At 42.1% G+C, this 18467-nt stretch overlaps 1 protein-coding gene across 2 annotated transcripts in view; it reads left to right on the top strand.

The window, feature by feature from the left end:
- ZBTB20 (zinc finger and BTB domain containing 20) overlaps window positions 1-18127 on the top strand; it is a 387189-nt gene extending 369062 nt beyond the window's left edge. For both annotated transcript variants that reach the window (XM_088534147.1, XM_088534152.1), the window contains 2 exons: window positions 12075-13694; window positions 17682-18127. In XM_088534147.1, coding sequence (XP_088390273.1) covers window positions 12095-13694; window positions 17682-18100 — 2019 coding nt within the window. In that variant the 5' untranslated portion in view covers window positions 12075-12094 and the 3' untranslated portion in view covers window positions 18101-18127. The remainder of the gene's footprint in view (window positions 1-12074; window positions 13695-17681) is intronic.
- Window positions 18128-18467: the final 340 nt, after the last annotated feature.

Genomic DNA, 18467 nt, shown 5'->3' with positions numbered 1-18467 from the left:
GTGCCACTGGACACCTCATGAAGCAGAATCAACCACAAAAGATTTTCAACATTTGAGAGGTGACTCTTCCTTGAAGGGGACAAAAGCAGCTGCCTCCACATCTCTTGTTATCCTGCTGTGTGTTGTTAAAGCCCTGCATAACTTGGGGCTCGCATCTCTCGCTTAGTTCTTTGCACGCTATAAGGAGACACCTCCCACACTTTGTGAAGCACCGGCCAGCACATTGCTGGCCTGGTTTGTTGAAGTTACTGATATTAAAGTAGACTTGCTCACTGTTCGTTCTCTTTGATTGCTGATCTGTCTGGCATTGGAGCTTTTTACTCTTTTCATCTGAGCGTCCGTGGTCTCTTTCTCTGCGTTTTTCTCGCTTATCCTTGGTGAAGTAGCCATATAATCTTTGTGCTGTGATCCCACTCAGCAACTTTAGAACTAGGTAGGGCTGGGGCAGTATTTGAAGGAGAGAAAAATAAACCGATACTTTTGTTGTTCTTGGCTGCACAGAGAGAGCTCTTTCATTCAAAACAATTTTGAAGTGAAGTCCTAACGTGGTGCTGGGAAAGAACATAAAACCAAGATAGTGATTTATACAGCCTGATAATGTTTATAGAACATGCGATGTGATGTGAGAGGAAAGATCACTGTATTTCCACAAGAAATGTGATGCTTGATCTACTCCATAAGTGAAGATCAGTTGTAAGCCACCACCATGCCACTAAACCACTTCATTTTAGTCAGGACACTTGCCCTCACAGCCGGGTCTGTAACAGCTGCATGTTCTTGCAGGCACAGTGCTTCTGGCTGCCACAGTACTCCAAATATCAGTATTGCAAGGGAAAATGCCATTGCACCAGCGTTTTACTTAGGTTCCTGTGCTTGTTTTCACTGTCCCACAGAATCGTTTACAAGGCTAAAATAACATGAGATCCTAGTCTTATCATGTAGCCACCACTCAGGAGCTGCAGGACAAAGAGAAGTCAAGATCTCTAGTTTAATCTGTGAGTACAAATAACTCTTTGAGGAGTTAACAGCACTTAGGAAAAATGGATAAACAAGTGCTAGAACCCCTACTCATCCAAGCTTTCTTGTGTTAAATACTGAAAGCATCTCTGCTTGGCTGGGATGCACAATATATACTCTGTATCAATCTGTGACATGTGGTGAAACGCTTCTTCTTGAAAGCCCACAAGAGAGAAGTAGTATAAATTAAGAGTAATCTCACAACAGCTATTTTTGAGTTCTTAACCAGTGAAAATGTAAGTGTGGCAATATTGTGCATCTATTAAAAACCCTGAAAGTCTCTTTATAAGTAGATGATAGGAGTGATAACGTGTAATTTATTGATGTTACACAGAGAAAAAAAATCACAAAGTAGTAATTTTTGTGTGAAAGGGGGTATGATAGAGGCAATAAAAACAGAGCAAGGGGCCTTCTCCCCACAGCTTCATGCCTTTGTGTGCAACCGCATCAACTTTAATGGCAATACCTTATGCTTTGATCCTACGTGGTATTTCAAAACAGGGTATAACTCACCCTGTATTCAAAACTAAACCACCCAGATGCTATCTCTAATGTTTTTGGCTGAGTAAAGGGCAGAATGTGCCTGAAGGCAAAACCGAGAAATAATTGTTATGCACTGCATTAGTATCACCTGTTAGCATCTGTGTCCATGCATGTACATGTAATTTCTAGGCCTTTTTCATGGGGAAAAATACATGTGAGAACTGACAACATATATTTCATGATACAGATTGGTGCTCTTTTTTATTGCGGTTATTTATTATTAGCATTCTGCCACACGTTCCTCCTCCTTCAAAAACTAAGCAGATGATTTTGGAAGTCCGTGTTTGTTCCCTGAGATTTCAGAGGTCTAAGTGAGGATGGAAATTTTTCCTGTGGCCTTCAATACTCAAGACATGAGCATGTTCTGTTTCCCACTGCTATTTAAATCTGACTTGTAAGCAGGCCTGAACACTCACCCCCTAAACTCAAGATAAAGAAGCCACAGTCTAACACAGTATGAATATCTGTCTCACAATATTTCTAAGTTGAAATACTGACCAAAGCACCCAGTTAACAATTACCCTTTTCACTAATAGATAAAAAAGTTAAATGGAAAAAAATAACCAAATAAAATCTAGCATTTTCATGTGATAGCTTCCCTGTAACTGGAGTTGAGACATAGCTGCTAAAAGAGAGAAAAAAAATCCTTTTCCCAGTCCGGGAGACTAGCATTTACAACTCTGTGTCTATTCGTTGTTTCTCCCACCCATCTCTAGTTCTGCAAGTAACGAAGTTGGCCACATTTACAGGCGTTTCTCAGGAAACATGTAGGGTAGAACAGTGCTCTCCAGGAGATGGCAGCTCTCCCACCAAAGCCAACTGTTTCTCACTGCACCCCTTTCCTAACAGACTGCTCCAAATACTCCCTGTAGAGGATTCTTGCTTGAATAGAAACCTTCTAAACAGGTAATTATCTTAAGAGGTTTTAATCTATATTTTCCTTTTACCCAAAGCCCACAGGCTTTCAGGCTTACTGTATTTAACCACACTCAAACTGATAAGCTTTCCTCTTTGTCTTTCTGCCTGAGGAAAAAAAAACCTAGTAATACAGGGCAAATCTGAAAGAGTTCATGGAAAAGCAGATGTCTCTTTTGGAGATACTTTTAAATATATTTGAATGTTTTTTCTTGCTAATTCTTTCCTCATCCGCACTCATCATTTATCCCCCAAATCCAGTCATTTCTTCTCCCTAAAGGATGAGAGGGGACATAAATTTATACAGCCTACCCCAGTGAGATGACCAAAAAGGAATCCCGTTTCACTTTACTTTCAGGTCTTCAGTCCCCCCTATACTACTTGGTTTTTAATTAAAGCCCCTTAAAGCAGATAGAAGTGCTCTTAATGACGACGGTACGCTTCTAATCAAGTCCATGGAGCAGCCAAATAAACAGTGATAGTCTACATCTTCTTAAAAGTTTATTTGTTCTCTTCTCCCAAAAAATACCCTTCTCATCTTTCTTTAAATGGAAGTATTCACACACTAATTTTCTGGGCATTATAGGCCCATCTTACCTCTTCTGTGGCAAGTTTGCATCCGCCACTGGGAATGAAAATCAGTAAAAGAAGCACCTAGATTTTCAAAGAGCCAAACTTCCTTAAACTTATAGCCAGTTAAAACAATTGGCCTTGCCGGGGCTTTGCATAATCTTGCCTGAACTGTCTGGAAACAAGTGAACGCTGTCGATACACTTTTCATTTGGAATATTAAACTGTGCCTTAACGAAGGGAAGGATGAGCAGCAACTGGTTTCTCTTGTGAAGAAATGGTGCCATCATGTGGCTACTTGGTTTTGTCTGTTCCCATTGCAAGAGGGCTCTTCTACAGTTTGCTCTCTCTGTTTTGTAATGCTGTTTGGTCATCCCATCTTTTGCTAATGTGAACTGGTTACCCCAGTACAGGCTGGGGACCGACCTTCTGGAGAGCAGCTCTGCAGAGAAAGACCTGGGCGTCATGGTGGACGACAAGTTGACCATGAGGCAGCAGTGTGCCCTCATAGCCAAGAAGGCCAATGGGATCCTGGGGTGCATTAAGAAGAGCGTCTCCAGCAGCTCGAGGGAGGGGATCCTGCCCCTCTACTCAGCCCTGGTGAGGCCGCATCTGGAGTATTGTGTCCAGTTCTGGGCCCCACAGTACAAGAGGGATGTGGAGCTGCTGGAGAGAGTCCAGCGCAGGGCCACAAGGATGACCAGGGGCCTGGAACATCTGCCCTACGAGGAGAGGCTGAGGGAGCTGGGCCTGTTCAGCCTGGAGAAGAGAAGGCTGAGAGGGGATCTAATCAGTGTCTATAAGTACCTCAAGGGAGGCAGTGAGGAGGACGGTGCTGGCCTCTTTTCAGTGGTGGCCACCGACAGAACTAGAGGAAACAGCCAGAAACTGAAGCATCAAAAGTTCCACAGGAACTTAAGGAAAAATTTCTTAACAGTGAGGTTGACAGAGCACTGGAACAGGCTGCCCAGAGAGGTTGTAGAGTCTCCTTCTCTGGAGATCTTCAAAACCCACTTGGATGCAGTCCTGTGCCACGTGCTCTAGGTGACCCTGCGTGTGCAGGGGGGTTGGACTAGATGACCTCTAGAGGTCCCTTCCAACCTTAAGCATTCTGTGATTCTATGATTCTATGGTTACAGCTGTCCAGGACACAGGAATTAACACCCTTATAAAGCTCAGTAAAATCTAGCAGCCTTAGTGATTCTTCTGTTAGTTTAGTAGACGTTGCTTGGAAGTGCTTAGGTACACAGAATCACACAAAATCACAGAAGGACTGAGATTGTAATGGACCTCTAGAGATCATGTAGTCCAACCCACCCTGCAGAAAAAGCTTCCTCCATCAGTATAGTCTGTCTTATCAGGGGGGATATATTGGCATGGCTATAGCAACTGAGGGTCTGTATACAAGGATTGAGAGAGGAGCTGAGAATTCAAAGGAACAGGCTACGTGTATATATGTGCCTGTATTTATAGTGCAGGTGTATTAGTCTGAACCCCAAATATTCACCTGGGAATAAAAGTGGCTTTTGAGACTGTGCCCTCTTTTTCTGAAGTGTCTTTGAAGTTCCTAAAATAGAAAGAATACAAACTGGAAGGAGAACATGAAGGTAAATTCCCTGTCTGAAAATGGAGTACTTCTTTAACTTAAAAATAGCTGAACATGTTATATTACTTGGTCACCAAAGTCCTATGAATTGGAGCTAGTTGTTACCTGATATATCACAGTTATAAATAGGATAAGGAGTACCATAAAAAGACAGGGGAATCAAGGCACTGAAGTAGTGCAGGAGGGAAAACTATTTTTTGTGAGCCTGAATAAAAAAATCTGAGACACCTATGGAGTTCTTTCTTGGTATTTCTATAGTGCTTTTTTACAGGAGTGCTGAGCAATTTGGTAAGACTGATTAAGCAGGCTTTTCTTCTGCAGAATTGTGTGAATGAGGCTCTCCGTGTTGTACATATGAAGCAAACTGAAGCACATGTTGCCACTGCAGATTTGAGAGTGAACAGTGCTGCTAGGCTGCTGTCTTCCAGGTGAAGCACAGGAAGGTGATTCATCAACTGCTCCATAAGCATGTAGCTTGAAATGTTACATTTGATCCTTTGGAGATTTGTGCGCAGTGGATATAGGAGCAATTTTATGTACAGCACACCTATGGTTCAGTCTTCATTTGTATGTAAAATGGATGTCTTTAGATAGATGCTAAAAAAGGGCAGGATAATTTACTGAATAAATTGTCCATAGGAAATTAGCTCAGCATTCCTTAGTCTTCAAAAGAGCCTGTCTTCTGAACAAAGTTTAAACAAACTCTTATTAGCCATTTGCTTGATATGTTTGCTCCTTGGAGAACAGGTTGTGTTTGTGTGTGCACGCATTGCAGTCTTTCAAAGAAATGTAGTTATTAGACTATGAAATCTAGAGAAGTTTGACAGCTTTGAACATGTAGTGCTTCTTTCTTCCATGGAGGATATTACTGACACATTAATAGATGTTGTGCTGGTAAAAATACAGTACTTCCTGTTAAATGTAGACTGCTACATATTTTGATTCTAACAACAATCTGGTAGGGTTAGGGCAATTCGTGCAGTGTCATCTGGTGTTTGTTTTGGATAGATATTATAGAAGGAGATACTGATTTTCAAGATGTTCAAGCAGATGATTGGGTGAAAACTCCAGCAAACCTTTAAAGCAACAGAAAGCAAGGGCTGCTCCTGGTCAGATCTCCTGCTGAGGATACAAATGTTCTGTGTTCCTCAAACTCCACATAAGCTTTTCCTCTTGAAGAACCCTTTTTAAAATGAGGCCAAATATTCAGAAGGATCACTCTGAGCGGGATTGGCCTTTCTAGCGTCATTGGCATATACTAAAAGTGGGGGAGTTCCTGCTCCCAAGCGTAGGAACTTAATGCAGGACTCATTATGTATATGGGAAAAATAGGTACAAATTATTGCTCTTTAAATCCAGTATTGTTTGAGTCACAAATTTGAAAACAGCAGTAAATTAAACTGGATCAGGAGGATTCAATCAGACCATTGGAAGTGAAGAAATTGCCCATGATTATACTGATAAGTTTGGAGCAGGAAACACAGATATATGAAGATGAGAAAGCTTCCTGTGAAACTGGAAGCCTACAAGAGTAGCTACATGTGTAGCGATGGAAATCATGTATTTCCCCTGAACTGTCGTATTTATCCCAAAGTTGAGATTTTCATTTCAAAGTAAGTATTCTTGACTGAGAAATGTATTTTTTAAGGAAAATATGTAGAATTTTATTTTGAAAACAGGACTTCGTTGCTTATTTATTCTATCAGATACTTTAAAAGTATCATATATTAGTCATCTCCTACAATCGTTTCATTCCGCTCACTCAGCCAAAGTACTTTTCCTATTGCAGGGTACTGTGTAAATGAAAGAGGGACAAACTGGAGAGAAGTTAGAAGAGGATGAGAATGAGAGGGGGTTCAGAACATAAATGCAAGAAGGGTTACTGGAAAAAAAAGTTTTTTTTTTCTAAAAATCTAAAAAGAAAATGAGGCATCTTCCAATATATGAGAGGAAAATGGTCAGTAGTTATGTCTGTTGATTTCGAAGTTAAATGATAGGAAAACTTTCTTGCTCTGGAGTCAGGAGAGAGAACAGTCTGGAAAAGGAGAGGAAATCCCCCACATTGCTGTTTTTTACGAAATCGTTGAACTAATTTCTGGAGAGGTGGTCTAAGTAAATTGTTCCTACCACAAAGAAGAATAGACAACTGGCTGAAGAACCTGATGTATCCGTTTACTACAACCAGGCAACTCCAACATATGATTTGGAGACCAAAGATCAGAGATTTCCAAAACTGCTGCACATCAGACCAGGAGGGTAAAGAGCCAGTGATGCTGCTGCAGCAGGATGCTTCAATCCGTGACACTCTCAGGCCCTTGAGCTGGGTTACAGAGGTGCAGACACAGCTTTGGAAGTAGGAAGAGAGCCTACCAGCTCTGATTCCCAGATCTTTCTCTTAGCACAGGGTATAGGGAGGCACTTATTTCGGTGCTAAAATTGTAAAGGCATCACACAATTCGATAGGAGATACAGTGATGGTAACTTATCTGCTATCTCTCAGAATGTGTATTTTTCTCAGTGTGAAGCCTGAGAAGCTTGTCAAGAAGACTAACTAAACTGGAATGTCAAACGAGTTCCAGTTAGCATGTCTAAATATCAGTGAGGTTGGTTGCAAAACAATTTTCTGAATGCTTATGCAGAAAACAATCCATATCATCCTTCACAACACCACCAACTCTCAAGGATTTAAGTTTTTTTTTTTTTTTTTTTTACTTCTCAAGTATGAAGGCAAAGTTGAGCATTAGATATTCCTGTGAAAGACTCCAGAGTAGTTTCAGAAAGAGCTTGGATTCCAATGCCCCAGGCAGTTTGGTTCGGGAGAAGGCTACACATTGAGCTGCTCAAGTTCAGTAGCTGTCATGATTTCCTAGTCACTGTGTTCCTAGCAGTAGTAGCAATGAGCTTTGAAATGCCATAATTTTAAAGGACACTAGAGAAGATCAAATTTTGTGATACCTCTCAGTTATAAGCATTCAAGCATCAAGCATTGCTTTGCAGAAAGGGACATCTAGTGGCTATACCAAAAAAGAACCTTTTTTTTTTTTTAATGCAGAACCTAACCGTATGTGCATGTAGTCTGCAGTCTTCAATATTCTGTGCATCTTTGTAGCTCTACTACATCATATAATTGCTAGGATTATATTCTATGTTTCTGGCAAACAAAAAGTATTGCCTTTGCAGGCCATATCTTTCCAGTTTTGTACAGGGCTATGTATGCTAGTGTGGGGAAATAGAAAGCCATCTTTAACACTGTCCCACACTTCTGTATCTCAGTACAGCACTTCCACAATTTCTATAGTGTGTTCCAGGAGACCACTGCCTGCTGTTCCCTTCTGCCATTGTCTTTTCCCCTGGTACTGTACATGGAGAGGCTGTTCTTGTCATTCTTATGGTAAAATCCATCTTCTATTGAATACCCATAGCATAAAAGTCAGCGGGAGTGAGTGGATGGGATTCAAGAAAATGCTAAACTAAGCACTCAGTCATGTATTACACAACAAAAGTTTTTTCCCTTTCCCATCCATGTTGTCCTCCTTCATACTAGCCTAGGATGAATTCCATGCATGTTTTTGTGAATAGCCTGACAGTTTAATCAGGACATTTGCATATGGGGAAACGGAGCTTTTTTCAAACTTTCACAGTAATATGCTTCACCTTTATGCCATGCCAGCTTCAAATTGCATCCCAGGAGGACTGCAAATGTGCATAATCTATGTAGTTGTCTAAGAGTTTTTTTCTTTTCTTTCTTCTGCCCTTTTTTTTTTTTTTTTTGAACAGGCCCAACGCCTATTCATTGCCCATCTGGGTAAGAATGGCTTTTGCAGTTTCACACTCATTCTTTCCTATATGGTTTGTGAATACCCTTCCAATCAGAACTTTCTTCATAGAAAGGGGACAAAACCATTTTACAGGAGTTTCTCAGAATGAACCCATGGGGATCTCTACATCATGTTTACTGGACTTAAAAAAAAAATACCAGGGAAGGGGACACACTGAACAAAGACTGCTTGAATTCCATGGAAAGGTTCCCACTGTCTTGAGTTTAATAGAAGGGCAGGCTTGAGAAGAGCCCAAGACAGCAGGATTTTTCTTGAGCCAGTGCCAAGTAGGTGAGTGAGTGTGTGTGTGTGTAGGCAACTGGGTCTTGTGAGGAGGTGTTACACTCCCTGGCTTGTCCAAGTCTCTGTTGTTCTTCATCAGAATGTGACATTTACTTTAGAAACAAGCCTGTGTTGATAAGATCTCCTTCTATGGACTGCACTGCCTTGGCACTTTTGGGTTAGAAGAATATACAAGAAAGAGACAACTACAAAACTTGGACTTGGGCATGGTTTTCTGCAGAGAGACTGGCGTGGAATAGCTGATTTGGCTCCAGACCAATCTCTGGAATTTGTTAAAGAAAATTACTACTCTTATTCCTGTATTTTAGGAGACTCCTTAGGAAGGTGGCCTAGAGAAAATATCCTCAAAATCTGCATTAGCTGCCTTTTTTTTTTTATCATTAGCTATATGCCTCTTACACCCACCCATCTTGTTTTGTCCCTAAGAAGTGAAGTTCTGACATTTTTTAGTTCAAGAAGTAGTAGATGTTCCTATTTCACTTGAAGAATTAAAGAAATCAGAAGACTATTTTTTGAGTAGAAAGCTTTATTTTACCAAAAGCAATCAAAATTTACTCTCTGCCTTACATGAATTGACTCTAGTGACTTGCAGGGCAATTTCTACACATCAAGGAGTTTAGCATCCTAGATCAGTGCCTGTAGGAGAACTATCTATATCACTGTCTCATGAATGCACACAAAAATTTTTTCATTAGCCTTGCTTGACCCTGGCCGGCTGTTTACGCCGAGTAAGCTGGTGGCTAAATGCACCGGGACTTTGTAAGTCTCTTTGCCACAGACAGGGCCTGAGAAAGGCTGCTGAAACTTATGGAGGAACCTTTTCCTGCCTCTTTTCTGTATATAATGCATTTCATGATCTACGAATAAATGGTAGAAAACACTTTCCCAGGGGTGTCAGATGGCCTCTTTATGCATATCAGCTCTTTTTGAGATGGACTTGGTCCTGAAGATGCAGTTTTCAGAGTTGCACGCAGGCAATTAATTTTCTCTACAGGAATGAGAATGCAGTTGTAGTCTGCACCTACTGGAGTTAAAAGTCCTGCCCACAGCATCCTTCTGGGACATTTATAAAACAGAATGTAAGTTAGAAGCCATTTCTTTTTCCAAGAGCACTTTTAAAAAGACCTGTTGGCATGAAAAGCGATCCTGAGGAGCAAACCAAGTAGTAATCAGCACTTACTGACAGCAGGATCTCTAACATGTTGGTATTCTGTCAATCAAAGGGAAATGCACAGAAATAGGGAGCTATACAACTAGTTTCCATGGCCTATGGCAGCTTTTAAAAAAGGCATTAACTGTTCATCATTAACCTTCTGCTCTTCTATTTCCTTACCAGCATAAAACTTTCCCAAGTTCTTTTCCTTTCAAAGCAAAACTTCTCAGCTTTTATTTAAATGGATTTTGAATTCTCTGTCATCTGACATGTTGTGAAGGGAATTGTCTGCAACAGTCCAGAGGCCTCCAGAAAATAAACCTGGGGAAGAGGAGGGGATACTCTCTTCTGTACGTTATTTTGGGTGATAATAGCTGTAAAACCTCTGAAGGAGAGGCCTTGGATATGCCTGCCAGTTTCTAGGACAACCTTTATCCAGTCCTATAATCACTCTCATAGAGAAAGAGGTTCTGGTGTCCTGGCCACGCTTAGGAGCAAGGCAGATGTAATTCACATCCTCCATGAAGCTGTTAGTGCCTTGCCCCTTGTTGCTGCTACCTGAGGACTCTGAGTGAGTCCCCCAGGGCTCCGATTTCACGTGGAGCTTCGTACCTTTCTGAGACTGGCTGCGTTATATGTGTTAGCATCCGACTTCTTCAGACAGCTTGGTCCCATCAGGATCTCCACTTCCTAACCTTTACGCTTCTGTTTCATCATCAGCTGCTTCAGAGAATTAAAGTAACCACCTGTGTCCACGGTGGTTTCTCTTTGAAGCCCCAGAATAGAGAGTGTTCAAGATGACAGGAGTGGATAAATGAGAAGGAACGGGCAGGAGAGGGAGAACTCCACAGTTTACCAAGTTTCACTTTTAGATTCTTAGACATTAGCAAGTAACTGCAGCAAGAGGAGTTGCAGCTTTATTAGGAATGTTTCCAGCAAAATACTGGTACTACCACTGGTGACTTTTGTATTGCTTTTTGATGTGTACACTTTGGGAACCAAGGTGGTGCATGTACTATAAATGCTGAGAGATGGAAATTATTAATAATGTTTTTATGTATTTAGCTCTCAGAGGTCAAGAGGTTCTCACAGTTTAAGATGAAAATGTAGTTTCTACCATCAAAATCTAAATAACTGAATAATGGGTGATGAACAGGAAGAGAAACCAAAAAATATTAAAACCAAAGTAAGCAAGATGAGCATAGGGAACACTGGATTGACAAATTTAAAAGTTGGTTTTCAGGCACTTGCAAAAGTTATTTTGAAGGACTTGTTGGGTCTATACCCAAATCAGTTAAATGCTTTTCTAAACTGTTCCTTACTTATATTATTCAGCCAAACCAAAGCAAAGTTTTCCTTAATGAACATTTCTGTAATTTTCCAGTTTCTGTTAAGTAAATAACAGCAGGAGAACATTTGTTTTTATATGATGGTGTTCTGGTGCCAGTCAGAAGCTGGGATATGCTTCCCAGCATATGAAAAAAATGAAGGGGATAGCTCATATGAACTTCTTGATTTGGTTTCTTATAGAGGACTGTTTCTCACTATTGGGTAACAAATGTTCTAAACCACAGCTCCAGACAAAAAGCTCAAATCTTGAAATAGATTTTATTTTACAAAGTCACTGCAAGATTTTTGATACAAGTGGCTGAACCATAAAACCTGGGATTCAATTTTCTTAAAATCATGATCTAGATAGAGGTTAGATTTTCATATATGCTCTTTGTGCAACCAACTTGGTGTGACGAGTCATTAAAGTAAGAATCTGATCTTTTCTGCTTTGGGTCCACAGTCAGACAGCCAAAAATACGGGATTAATCCACGTGCTCGTTGTTTACAATTGGCTGTCTCTAGCCTCACTAAGCTGTATAAACTGATAGGCAATCCTAGGCCCAGAACTGTGATTGAGATTTAGGGCAGCTGTACCTGCCTTTGACATGAATTAACATGAACTACTAGTGAGTGACATAAATTTCTTCTGTGTCTAATAAAGGAGATGTTTTCTTTGTGGTACCTTTTTATGTGATTTTTGCAATATTCTTTGTTTCATTTATCCATTGGGCAGTCAGCTTAGCCAGGGCCTTGACTGTGGCTCCGCAGAGGACAAGACCTAATCAGTTGTTCTGCTTTGTCTCCCGCTCTGTTCCAGGTAACATCAGTTGCAAGGGGATGACAGAGCGCATTCATAGCATCAACCTCCACAACTTCAGCAATTCTGTGCTCGAGACCCTCAACGAGCAGCGCAACCGTGGCCACTTCTGTGACGTGACGGTCCGCATCCACGGGAGCATGCTGCGCGCCCACCGTTGCGTGCTGGCGGCTGGCAGCCCCTTCTTCCAGGACAAGCTGCTGCTGGGCTACAGCGACATCGAGATCCCCTCAGTGGTGTCAGTCCAATCTGTGCAAAAGCTCATTGACTTCATGTACAGCGGGGTGCTGCGGGTCTCGCAGTCGGAGGCCCTCCAAATCCTCACAGCTGCCAGCATCCTGCAGATCAAGACTGTGATTGATGAGTGCACAAGGATTGTCTCACAAAATGTGGGAGAGGTCTACCCGGTGATTCAGGATTCTGGCCAAGAGACACCCAGGGGAACCCCTGAATCTGGCACCTCGGGGCAGAGCACTGACACAGAGTCTGGCTACCTGCAGAGCCACTCACAGCACAGCGTGGACAGGATCTACTCAGCCCTCTATGCCTGTTCCATGCAAAATGGCAGCGGGGAGCGCTCCTTCTACAGCGGGGCTGTGGTCAGCCACCACGAAACAGCCCTGGGGCTCCCCAGGGACCACCACATGGAAGATCCCAGCTGGATTACCCGTATTCACGAGAGATCACAACAGATGGAGCGGTACCTTACAACCACTCCAGAGACCACACACTGCCGCAAGCAACCACGCCCCGTCCGAATTCAAACTTTGGTGGGCAACATCCATATTAAGCAGGAGATGGAGGATGACTATGACTACTATGGCCAACAGAGGGTGCAGATCCTTGAGCGCAATGAGTCTGAGGAATGCACTGAGGACACTGACCAAGCAGAAGGCACTGAGAGCGAGCCCAAAGGGGAGAGTTTTGACTCGGGAGTCAGTTCCTCCATTGGCACTGAGCCCGATTCCATGGAGCAGCAGTTTATGGCTGGCCTGGGCCGAGATGGGCAGCAAGAACCTTCTCAAGCAGATCAAGCCGACGTCCCCGCTGATGGCACTCAGCCACCGCAGCAGCAGCCGCAGCAGCAGCCACACGTAGATGCCAACTCTTCCTCACCGGAGAGAAGCAACGACATTGAGATGGACAGCAAAGTGCTTGCAGTCAATAACAGCACTGAAAAGGGGGCTTTGCAGCCTTCTGTCAATACAACTGTTGCCCAGCCATTGCCAACCACACAGATCTACTTACGGCAGACAGAAACCCTCACCAGCAATCTGAGGATGCCACTGACTCTGACCAGCAACACTCAGGTCATTGGCACAGCTGGCAACACCTACCTGCCTGCTCTTTTCACCACACAGACTGCTGGCAGTGGCCCCAAGCCTTTTCTCTTCAGCCTGCCCCAGCCCTTAGCTGGCCAACAGACGCAGTTTGTCACGGTGTCCCAGCCTGGCCTGTCCACCTTTACTGCCCAGCTGCCAGCCCCACAGCCCCTGGCCCAGTCTGCGGGCCACAGCACAGCAGGTGGGCAGGGTGAAAAAAAGCCTTACGAGTGCACACTGTGTAACAAGACATTCACCGCCAAGCAGAACTACGTGAAGCACATGTTCGTACACACAGGTAAGAGCACGACCAAACTCTAACGAGGTCATTAAAGAAAGAGTGTATCTACTGAGGAAGGGCTCCTCGCTGTAGGTTTTAGTTATGAAGGTTTAGGCACGTGTGGTGATGGCTGGCAAGCTACTGATAGAGTTGAAGCAGTAGATCTCAGGCTCGGTGTTACACACATTGTCACATTTTCTACATACCACATCTTACCATAGGAAAGAGAATTTTCCATAGGAAAAATAAACCTTTTTTTTCAAGAAGTTTTTACGTACTTCACTGATCCTGATTATTGTAATCTCCTGTCTCTTGATAAGTCAAGTGTTTCACTAGCTGTGAGTACAGAAACTGTCCTGGGATCAGAACTAAATTTTGCTTGCCTTAGACCTCAGCTTTTTCTGCACTTCAGAAAGAAATTCTAGTTTGGAAAAAGATAGAATGAATAATTATCTCACCAAGCAGTGTTTTTTTTTTAACATCAAAGCTTAAAATTAGTATTATGCTTGGAATAGAAGCTGGAGAAATTGTCTAAGATATGGCAGGAATGTAAGTCATGCATACCTCCCTGTTGTATCAAATACATTTCATATCCTTATATATATATGTCAATACAAACTTTTAACTTCAATTTATGGGTAAGTATCGCTTAAATTCCTCTAGAAATGTGTATGGCAGACACACATATACATATGCATTATAAAAAGTTCAGTTCTCAGAACTGATACAAAGTAAATAACTACAATAATCAAGGATCCTGAATCCCAAGATTACTGTTTGTGTAATTCTCCATCTTTCGGATGTGGATGAGTAAATAAAATAATGTGTAGATAGTGTTGTGTCATTGAGAAAAATATCCCTATTAAATACAGTCAAATTATTTGCCTTAGCCCACATTCATAAAGCTAAAAAGGCATTTACACAGATAATTTCACTGAGATTAGGTGCTTCTCCCCTTCTCTCCCCAGCTGTGCACTACATTTGGAATTTGGAGTCAGATTAAGAATGATATTGAAAGACCTGGCCTAAAATACTCCTAGCTGTTAATCATACATTCAAGCAAGGCAATTGATAGATGTCTCCAATGTGAATTAATATTTTGTGGGTCTGAGAATGCCAAAAATAATGAACTTCTAATGGGAAGGAGACAACTGGTTAGATAAATGACTTATGATTTAATTTAGCCTCTAATTGGCTCCGAGAATGTCCTGGAAAATAATAGCACTTTAGCCAAGAGAGGACAGGGCTCAAAAATCCTTCCCGAAAACAACTTTTAAATGCATAGCCTCAGTGGAAGCCTAACTATTGCCTTTTCCAGTGCTGGGCAGGTCACTGGGAAGACCTGGGAGAAGAGACAGCAGTTCCTGCTGTCAGGGTGGCTGGTGAAATGGCTTTGCTCAGCCCTGTGAAAAGAGGGCAGACATAATGACGCTGGAAAGGATTCAAGAAAAGACTGGAAGTTTTGAGAGATGCAAGTGAATTAATTCTGTTGCCTGGAGTGGCTCATGAGAAAATCTGCAGAAGAGTCTAAAGCTTCAAGAAGCATCCAACAAACTAAAAGCCTCCCAATCTCTGCCTGTGTTTTATCCTTTCAAAAACTTTAATCTAGTTTTTTATGCAGACACTTACCTACCTCCCCATATTCTCTCTCATATACACAAACATAGTAGAGGTTGATGTTGTGCTATGTTTCCTCCAGACTGGCTTTGGAACATGTGCAGTGTGTCTGCACCTTGTAAGCCATCATTGCCTTCATATCGTACTATGATTAATATGCAATGGCTCTCCCATATTGTTGTCTAAAAAGAGCCAAGTATGAAAAACTGAGCCAGGAGTAGGAGCATACACATCTAATTCACTGAGCACTGCTGTGTCTGACTTCAGGATGAAGAATCAGGAGAATAAGGAATCCACAGTGGAAAAAGGCAACAGAGTGATCGCTTAGAAAGCAAATAAATTTGCTTTCAAAAGAAAGAAAACCTAAAATATTGTGAGATTCTTAAGAGACAAGAATTTCCAGTAAGGTTTCAAGTTAAGGCTAGAATGCTAGAACCTCTGTATTTGAAATGTGCATGGACAAAAAATAGGGTGCTTTTATAGCATAATCTTAACAGAGTCTAGAGCGGAGGTCATGTTACAGACTCTGAGAGATACTTTGCCTAAGACAGAAAGGAGCAAGGTAAATAAAATCAGTCTTTCATGCATTAATCTGGCATGATTAGAGCTAACGCACTATTATTCTGCATAACATGCACATGTCCAGCATATTGGCCTGTTTATACTGACTACACTACTTATGTTGGCACAGCAGAGCACGCGAGGCCTTGCTTGGGTTTTTGTTTCATTTGTTTGCTTTTGACCAATGTCTTTCACCAAGTAGGGACAAATTCATCATTGGTACGAGAAGGAACACCCTGTGAATTTCGTTCACAGATCTTACCATCATATCTGCAAACTGTGAAAGAGACACAAAGACTCTGAGGAGATTAAAATGTAGGACCGTGCACCCAATCCATATTAATTATCCTCTCTTAAAATTGATTATAAGTAGCAAATTGTAATCTCGCTCTACAAAAAGTAAATGATGTATTGCCACAGTTACGTGATGGTTCCTGAAGACTGACTCTTCACAGTTTAAAATAGTCAGAAATAGATTGTAAGAAGAAGCAAGCAGGATGTCTGTGGAAGTGAAGAATCTCCACTAGATAGGAAATTGCAGAATGACCCCCCCAAAAAAATTCCAGTCTGTGAAATAGAGTTATTCTGATTGATTTGGAGATAAGGTACCATCTCTCTCCGTGACAGATTTGGTGATCACAAATTGCCACGCCTGAAATATACCACAGGTAGTCTAGGAAACAAATTAAAAGGCAGATTTTGATGGGGCATTTAGCCACTTGGTTGCGTTATTGGTATGGCTGCATATTATGAAAAATGTTGATTCGTCCTATGAAATATGAGGCTCTGGCATCATCTCCCTAAACAAGTCTCAGCATTAGGACCAATTAAGAAAACTCTTCGCAAACAAGTCACATATTATTGGCTAAGTATTTTGTTCAGTGCATCCTCATAGTCATTGGATTGCCTGAATGGGGTTGGAGTTTGGTTGTACGAGTTGCTGCCTTCAGCTTTACTGTGGCTTGGGCAGGGAGGGCAGTGCGGTAGATGACATAAGTATTTTGTATCTCTGATATACTTGGTTAGGTGTTTTATTTAATGGGCAATCACAGTGTTTAAAGTTCAAGTCTGTCATACTGGAAGTGTATCTGTTGGCTTGCCATTTCCGTTGCACTGGCTGGCCTAAGTTATTCTGTGTATTGAAGACCCTTGTCATTAAGGTTGTCCATGCTTGAGTTACCAGATTTGACCAATAAAAGGGACAAGAAACGTAAACCTTTTATGAAGAGCAGAAATCCTTTGCATTACTCTAGCATTTCTCTTCTGAGAAATTTAAAACAATGTGACAAAAAAAAGAGTGCGTTAAGCATCAAAATGCTGTGAAAGGCAGGTAGATCTCTGTCTTTGTCTGTATTTTCATGGCATGCCACTGGAGAGACAGAGGAACTTAAAGGTAAAATAACTTGACTAAGATCCTCTAGAAATGAGGACAACAGGGGAATGCCAGGCTTCTCCCTCAGCTTCCAGCAGAGACACATTGAAGCACAGGGTCATTCTAATTCAAGTCCTGTCTTTGCCACTGCTTACCAAGTGAGCCTGAACAAGTCATCTAAGCTTCCTATTACTGTGTGTAAATATAGAATACCCATGGCCTCGCTGGGGGAGCGCCGTGAAACCTCTAGTTGCAAAATATACTTTGTATTGAAAGCACAGTTATTAACACAATTACTCTTCCTTAGTCAGAGTATCCCTCCAGAGATCCCAGCCAGTCTTAACCGTACGTTTTTGGCGAAGAGTCACACAGAGGTGATTTAATTTATTATCTTTGTGTGTGTGTGTGTGTCTGTTTCTCTTCCTCTCTCTCTTCCCCTCTTCGGCAACGGACAGGTGAGAAGCCCCACCAATGCAGCATCTGTTGGCGCTCCTTCTCGCTGAAGGATTACCTAATCAAACACATGGTGACGCACACCGGTGTGAGGGCCTACCAGTGCAGCATCTGCAACAAGCGCTTCACCCAGAAGAGCTCCCTCAACGTGCACATGCGCCTCCACCGCGGGGAGAAGTCCTACGAGTGCTACATCTGCAAGAAGAAGTTCTCCCACAAGACCCTGCTGGAGAGGCATGTGGCCCTGCACAGCGCCACCAACGGCACGCCTGGCGCCACGGGCACTGGCACCAGGGCTGTCCCTGCTGGCGTGGTGGCCTGCACGGAGGGGACCACGTACGTCTGCTCTGTCTGTCCAGCTAAGTTTGACCAAATCGAGCATTTCAACGACCACATGAGGATGCATGTGTCAGACGGATAAGTAGAATCTCTCTCTCTCTCTCTCTCTTTGTTATGAACAAAAAATAGAAACAACAACAACAAAAAAGCTATCGCACTAGAATTTAAGAAATGATTTTTGTTTCATTTTGACCTTTATTTTCCTCTTTTTTTGGGTTCGTTTCGTTTTGTTGTTTTTGTACTACATGAAGAACTGTTTTTTGCCTGCTGGTACATTACATTTCCGGAGGCTGGGTGAATAATAATTTTCCTAGCCTCCCTCGGATGGTGGCCTTAAGGCCAGGTAGTGCTTCATGAGCTCCACTGGTTGGATCTCTAGCTACTGGCCTCTAAATACAACCCTTCTTTACTACAAAAAAAAAAAAAAAAAACACAAAAAAACACAAAAA

The sequence above is a fragment of the Tinamus guttatus genome, unplaced genomic scaffold, assembly GCF_059628265.1.
Source record: "Tinamus guttatus ecotype Peru unplaced genomic scaffold, ASM5962826v1 Tinamus_guttatus_pri_ptg000035l, whole genome shotgun sequence".
NCBI classification, from domain to species: Eukaryota; Metazoa; Chordata; class Aves; order Tinamiformes; family Tinamidae; genus Tinamus; species Tinamus guttatus.
Note: the sequence above shows the minus strand (reverse complement) of the source record. Positions and strands in the feature narration are given on the sequence as shown.